The following is a 7,363-nucleotide window of genomic DNA, read 5'->3' as shown; positions in this document are numbered from 1 at the left end:
TCGGACCTTCCCTCGCTCACTCTCGCCAGCCCGCCATCCCTAACGGAGGCACCTGTTCCTGGTGGCGCGGAGCGCGCGGGCCGGGGCGGCGCGGAAAGCAGCAGGAGGAGGAAGAGCGCAGCAGGTGAGGGGGACGGCGGCCCCGACCCGCGGAGCCCGTCGTCGGGGTCCCGCGGCCGCCACCCAGGCCGTCGCAGCGCAGGCCGAGGCTGCAGGTGGCGGTTCCCGTTCCCGTGTGCGAGGCGGCGCGGCCCGGCGGGGTGGGGGGCGGCGGGCCCGGGCGGAGACCCTCGGGGAGTAGGAGCATGCGCCCCGCCACAGCTTCCCATAGACCCCGGCGTCCCTGCATGGCGGCGGGCCGGGGTGGTCGGCGGGGCGGGGCGGGGGCTCCCGAGGCGGCGGGAAGAGCCTGGGCGGTGGCGCTCGGGACGGCGCCACAGGTCCTCCCTCCCACCCACCCGCTCAGCCATCCTGGGTTGCTCGCAGGTCAGAGGACCAGAAGCTTCGAGGGGCACCTGGTGGTGAGCATCGCTGGGAAGAGAAGGCGAGGATAGGCCCAGGTAGGTGCAGGGGCAGGGCTGGGGACTGAGAGGGGAAAAGGAAACGTGTGCAAAGCTGGGAATGTCAGAACCTTACTTGACCACCTCTACCCGATTCTACTCTCCCATCCTATTCTTCCATTTTGATGACGCAGATGTATCTGCAGGAAACACGGTGGGCTTTGGGGAGAGGTGGGCTGGATTTGAGCCCTCGAGAGAGCTACGGACCTTTTAGGTGGGGAAGTGAATTTCGAAAGGTGCAAAGCAGAGACTCTTGGTCCTAGTTGCTGATCAATTCACAAAGAAATCTTTGACTTTTCTTGCTTCTTAGGAGAAATGGAGTCCAAAGATCAAGGAGTAAAAGATCTCAACATGGAAAATGACCATCAGAAGAAGGAAGAAAAGGAAGAAAAGCCGCAAGATACTATCAGAAGGGAGCCGGTTGTGGCCCTGGCTCTTGAGGCGGGCAAAAATTGTGCGCCTAGAGGAGGTCGCAGGCGCTTCCGGGTTAGGCAGCCCATTGCTCACTATAGATGGGACCTGGTGCATAGGGTTGGAGAGCCCCAAGCAAGGATGAGAGAGGAGAACGTACAAAGGTTTGGGGGGGATATGAGACAGCTCATGGAGAAGCTGAGGGAAAGGCAGATGAGCCATAGTCTGCGGGCGGTTAGCACTGACCCCCCTCACCATGACCACCATGATGAGTTCTGCCTTATGCCCTGAGTCCTGAGGTTTTCTCTGAAGATGGTATGGGGACCCATACTTTGTGATGTACTTGTACAAGTTTTGAAGTTACCCCTTTTGTGTAGATCTCTTCCTGTTACCAGCTTCTAATTGAAACTTACGTTTTTTACTCGGCTTGTAATTCTTTCGTTAGCAGAATTGATCAGTTGCATGGGAAGATCCTTAGTACGTATTGTGAACCTAATAAAGCAGATTGAAAAGGCATTTTCTGTACTCTTTTCTTTCCATAAGAATACGAACGGCCACATGACTGGAGTAAGTAGGGCTGATCACTGGAAGAACTGAAAGACGGTTTTCTTTGTTACTTAAGAATTTGGTAGCTTAAGAGATGGCTTAGTTCTACCAGAAGAACTAATCCCTCACACCCACAGGGTGGCTCACAACCACTAGTCCGGGACAGTGTGATAACTTCTGGGCACAAGGAACACATTTGGTGCACAAACACAAGCAGCCAAAAACACTTGTGCATAAAATCATTTTTTCTTTTTTAAAATTAGTTATTTACATTCCAGTAGTTGCCACCCATTCCCAGTCCCCCTCCCACACAGTTCCTCACCCCATTCATTCCCTTCTCTTCGCAGGGTGCTCCCCCTTTACACCCCCTCCTCCCTCCTCCCTGGGTCCTCAAATCTCAGGATTAGGTGCATCTCCTCCCACTGAGGCCTGACCAGGCGGTCCTCTGCTGTATGTGTGCCTGGGGCCTTGGATCAAGCTGCCTGGTTAGTTGGTGACTCAGTCTCTGGGATTCTCCTCTGGGGTCAGAGTTAAATGAGTCTGCTAGTCTATGGGGTCACCCTCCCCTTCAGCTCCTTCAATCCTTCAACCTAATTCCTCCATAGGAGTCCCTGACTTCAATCCAACCCAATGGTTGGGTGTAAGTATCTGCCTATGTCTCAGTCAACTATGCATTCAGTCTTTAAAAATCAAAAGTTTTTAATGTTACTCTTATAAACAAACGATATGAGAACTTTCCAGACTTGTGACCTAATCTCAGATTTAGTTTTATCTTCTGGCATCTGTTGCTGAGAAATAAGAGAACTAAATGAGCTAATAAGTTTGTGAGCTTTTTCAGAGTTTTTCATTCTCTTGGCTTGTGGGTAACCTAAACCTGGAAATGTTTTCAGCTAATGGGGGGGTGCTCTTAAGAGATCTCTACTCAAAGGTCCTGTGGGACAAAGAATGGGTACTTCTTTACTGTGCCTTTTTCTCATCCTTTCCCCTAGAGAGTCTATGTACTAGATTATAGGTTTCTACACTAGACCCAGACAGATACCCACGTATCTCCAAAGTGAGAGATTCTCACTGATTTCTCTGGAGTGCTCATTGTATTGAATCCTGCTCTGCACCTGCAGCTAAATTCCTTTCTGTTTATCTTTTTGGTAAAGATTGCTTATCTGGGGCAATTAGCTCTCTGCTGAGCAGCTGTATGAGCCAACAGTTCACTGAGACAGTTGCTAAAAACAGCTCGCATTAACCTGAAACTTAGGAATGTACAGAATTTTGTTATGCACATACTGAGTTGGTCAAGTGAGTATATCAGGGTTTTCCTTACATGGGAAAAAGTACATTGTATTTATAAAAATTTTGTGTGTGTGTGTGTGTTTCTGGATGGTGAACACAGCCTCATGCAGAAGAGGCATGCTGATATTTTACAAATATAAACTTAAAATTTAACTCCACCAGAAGACCAACAGATTCAACTAACCTGGACCTTTGAGCCTCTCAGAGACTGATCACCAAACAAAGACCCAAGCTGGACCTAAGCCTTTCGGGACATAAGCAGCAGATGTGTAGCTTGGTCTTCATGTGGGTCCTGAACAACTGGAGAAGGGGCTATGCCAAAAGCTGTTGTCTGTTTGTGGAATATGTTCTTCTACCTGGGCTGCCTTGTCTGGCCTCAGTGGGCAAGGACATCTCTCGCCTCCTAGAGACTTGAAGGGCTAGGGTGGGGGGATATGCAGAGGACCCCCGCCAACTTAGAAGAGAAGGGGATCAGGGAGGAAGGAAGGAAGGGCTGGGGAGGGGATGATAAGAGCTGTGAGCAGGATGTAAAGTGAATAAGTAAAAAGTAAAATTAAAAAAAATATGTTTCTAAAAAGAAACAACAACAAAAATGATTCTGGAACAGGTTAGTAAACAACTCATGACCAAATTCTAGCCCACTGTTTATTTGGGGGGGGTGGTGTAAGAATGGTTATAAAAGATTTTGTAACAAAAATATGGAATTTTAATTTTTTGTTTATAAAATTTAATTGGAACACAAAATGCTAATTCATTTACACATTGTTTATGGCTGGTTTTACATTACAGTGGCATTTTTAAGTATTTGTAAAAATAGGCAGTGTAGCTCATTTACAAAGACTGTCACTTGGTCATAATATAGAACGGTTGTCACCCTCTGTCTTAGACTATAACGTGAGAGGTAGTTAACAGGGAAAAATACCCATTGTGAAAAGTAATAAAGCCCAGGATGAACCATATGCTTAATTCCCAAGTGTCCTGGCCTCTCACAGGCACTTAAATATAAGGCAAATCATGAAGACAGCAGGTAATATAAAGAAAGTGTCGAAGGTTTTGGATGAGTTTTCCTAATTATCATTTCTGTAGCTGATGTAATGAGCTTCTTTTTCTCCATTCTTTACCAACAAAATTCTGGCAAGGTACATGCTGTAAGATTAGGGGTGTTTACAGAGCAAAAGAATGTTCAAAAAGAGGTTTGAGGTGGGAAAACAGAACTGAAGCCCTAAAGGTCAGCAGAAAGAATGGAAACAGGTAACCTCGGGAAGTAGGAGGTGGGGGACCCTCTAGAATGTACCAGAGACCTGGGAGGTGAGAGACCCTCAAGACTCAAAGCGGGGAACCATAGATGCAATGCCCTACAGTGGGGAGAGGGAACTTGTAGAACCCACCTCCAGCAGAGAGACAGGGTACCAAGTGAGGGATCGGGTTGTTATAACACATTCAAATCTCTGACCCATAATTGTTCCTGTCAGAAAGAACTGCAGAGAAGGAAATGGAGAAGAGCCTGAGGAAAAAAAATCCAGGGACTGGCCCAAAGTGGGATCCAGCTCAAGAGGAGACCCCAAGGCCTGACACCATTACTGAGGCTATGTGTCTCTCACAAAAAGGGATCCATCATGACTGCCTCTGAAAGACCCAACAAGCAGCTGAAAGAGTCAGATGCAGATATTTGCACCTGACCAGTAAACAGAAGCTGCTGACCCCTGTGGGTGAATTAGGGGAAAGCTGGAGGAAGCTGAGGAGGAGGGCAACCCTGAAGGAGGACCAGCAGTCTCAACTAACCTGGACCCCTGAGATCTCTCAGACACTGGACCACTCTTTCGGACGGCAGTCATGCTATGCTCCTGCCTGCAAGCACACCACAGGATCAGGCCTTGAGCTGGCTGTCACTTTGGGCCTGTCACTAGACCTTCTTTTCCTCAGGCTCTTCTCATTTTTGTCTCTGCAGTTCTTTCAGACAGGAACAATTATGGGTCGTCTTAATGGCAAAAAAAAAAAAAAAAAAAAAAAAAAAAAAAAGAGGTTTCATATATATGTATGGGTGAATTGCGCCATTGAGGCTTAGCCTATCATAGGCATTCAGTAAATACTTACAAAATATATGAAAAAAAGATAAATATACAAATTTAGTGGTACTCCACAAATAATCAGTATACATTTTAAATGCTTGCATATGTCTAATAATCTAACTGAAGTAATGCAATCACTCATTTTAATAAAGTTATTTTTCTTAAAATTTACAAATCACTGATGAAAATCCTAAAATGAATACAAGGTGGGCCATGGGAAGTACTACAGAATGAACTTTCTCATTTAGAGCCGAGAACGAACACAGACAACCTAAAACTACCTTCTGGATACAAGAAGTAAGATAAAGCTTGCATCACTAACTGCCATTATAGAAACATTAAACTACATTTATGAAAATGAAGTAACCCCAATGGATACAGAGTAACACAGACTAGATTGACAACTGAAGCCTAAAGTCAGGGCAAAATTCATGAAATGCTAAAATTCAGTCTCAGAGAAGGGAAGCATATGGGTCTCATGACTATTTTCAATTTATGACATATGGCAGGATTTATAACACATCAGTAGGTGGCTGGAGAGATGGCTCAGTGATTAAGAGCACTGACTGTTCTTCCTAGAGTTCAATTCCCAGCAACCACATGGTGGCTCACATCAGAGATCTGATGCCCTCTCTTGGTATCTCTGAGGAGAGCATCAATTTACTCACATACATAAAGTAAATAAATCTTTAAAAAACCCCGCACATCAGTAAAATACATGTCAATTAAAGAACAGAGACCAGAGGGACGTAGATGTACATACTTTTAATATTTTATTCTATGTTCAAAAGTTAATTCTGATACATTCAAGAAATACAATATGACCCTTAAAACAATCAATAAAATTATAGCCAAACAAATAGTGAGATTAACTCTTCAAAAACTCAATCCAAAAGGTATTAAAAGAAAAAATGGGGGCTGGAGAGATAGCTTAGCCATTAAGAGCACTGACTGCTCTTTCAGAGGTTCCGAGTTCAATTCCCAGAAACCACACGATGGCTCATAATCATCTGTAATGGGATCTGATGCCCTCTTCTGGTGTGTCTAAAGATACCTACAGTGTACTCATATATAATAAATAAATAAATATTTTTTTAAAAAACAAATAAAAAGTAAAATGAAAAAAAAAGATGGAACAAATGAAAACAAGATGGCTGGTTTAAACATGTAAGTAGTCCAATTAACACATTGTTGAAACGCCTTGATTATAGATATTCTCAGATGAAATAAGAAGAGATAATAAAATTGCACATTGCCCCTAAGAATCTCATTTTAAGTGTAAAAATAAAATTAGATTATAAGTAACAAATGGAAACTAGAAATTCTGTGCTAATCAAAACAAACTTCAAATTACTATATTGATGTTAAACTCAATAAATTACAGAACAGAAGACCGGGCATAAATGAAGTCAATTATATAATTTTAAGTGGCGAATATTCAAAAATTATAGTGTTTCAAACAACATGAAACAAAAACATTTATAATTTAATGAAAACAAGAGCATTTGAAAGTCAGGAATTGGGGCTGGAGAGATGGCTCAGCAGTTCACAGCACTGACTGCTCTTCCAGAGGTCCTGAGTTCAATTCCCAGCAACCACATGGTGGCTCACAACAATCTGTAATGGAATCTGATGCCCTCTTCTGGTGTGTCTGAAAACAGCTACAGTGTACTCATATACATACAAACAAATAAACAAACAGCTACAGTGCACTCACATATATAAAATAAATAAATAAATAAATAAATCTTTAAAAATAAAAGAAAGTCAAGAATTAAGCATTATCTCTAAAATATTAATGGAAACAAGCAAACACAAAACAGACTTCAAGAATAATATGAATTAATTTAATCTATTTGATAATTATATAACTTCCTACCACCAACAGTAGAGTCTATTCCTGATTTATATGTTCATAGCACATTTACCAATGTAGTGCCTACTCAGTGGCAAACAATAAGTCTTAATAATTCATTCTTTTCTTAAAACTTTATTTAAAAATGAGAGATACATGTACATGTTTTTTAAAGCATTTTGGCATAAAATTATATGAATATATTTTTGTCAGTACTTGATTCTTTTAAAGGTTTGATAGTATGTATTGCAATTTTACAACTTAAAATGAGAATAAAATCCATGTATAACAGAATGTAACGTGGAAACAGTTGAAGATTTCTTGGTGTGTATAGATTAGACATAATGATTTTTAAATACCAAAAATTGCCACAAGTCTATTGTCTTAGCTCTTGAGTTATTAATGATTTAAGGTCTAGATGTACCGCACTCTGAGAGGGTGCTATACACTTTTTTTTCTAAGAAGGATGAGGCTTTCACTTTTTGGCCTTTGGGTTTTTTTGTTTGTTTTGTTTTGTTTTGTTTGTTGGCTTGTTTTGAGCTTCAAATGGCCTGTGAGTTGTTTCTGAGGTGTTCAGAGCTTTCTGGGGTTAGTATCCCATTGTCAGTGACTGCATATTATGTCTGTTCTTTTGT

The 7,363-nt window shown here is 42.6% G+C and overlaps 1 protein-coding gene across 1 annotated transcript; it reads left to right on the top strand.

The window, feature by feature from the left end:
- On the top strand, positions 1–1,442 carry LOC308414711 (protein BEX1). Its single transcript, XM_080909948.1, has 3 exons — positions 1–124; positions 487–560; positions 871–1,442. The coding sequence occupies exon 3, from the start codon at positions 876–878 to the stop codon at positions 1,260–1,262; it is 387 nt and encodes a 128-aa protein (XP_080766074.1). The 5' UTR covers positions 1–124; positions 487–560; positions 871–875; the 3' UTR covers positions 1,263–1,442.
- The last annotated feature ends 5,921 nt before the right edge of the window (positions 1,443–7,363 follow it).

The sequence above is a fragment of the Micromys minutus genome, assembly GCF_963924665.1.
Source record: "Micromys minutus genome assembly, chromosome: X".
Taxonomy (NCBI): Eukaryota; Metazoa; Chordata; class Mammalia; order Rodentia; family Muridae; genus Micromys; species Micromys minutus.
The sequence above is the reverse complement of the archived record's forward strand: the minus strand, read 5'-3'. Positions and strand labels throughout refer to the sequence as shown.

What these genes read in the sequence shown, in the direction of transcription:
- LOC308414711 (XM_080909948.1), top strand. Translation starts at nt 876, where the DNA reads ATGGAGTCCAAAGATCAAGGAGTAAAAGATCTCAACATGGAAAATGAC.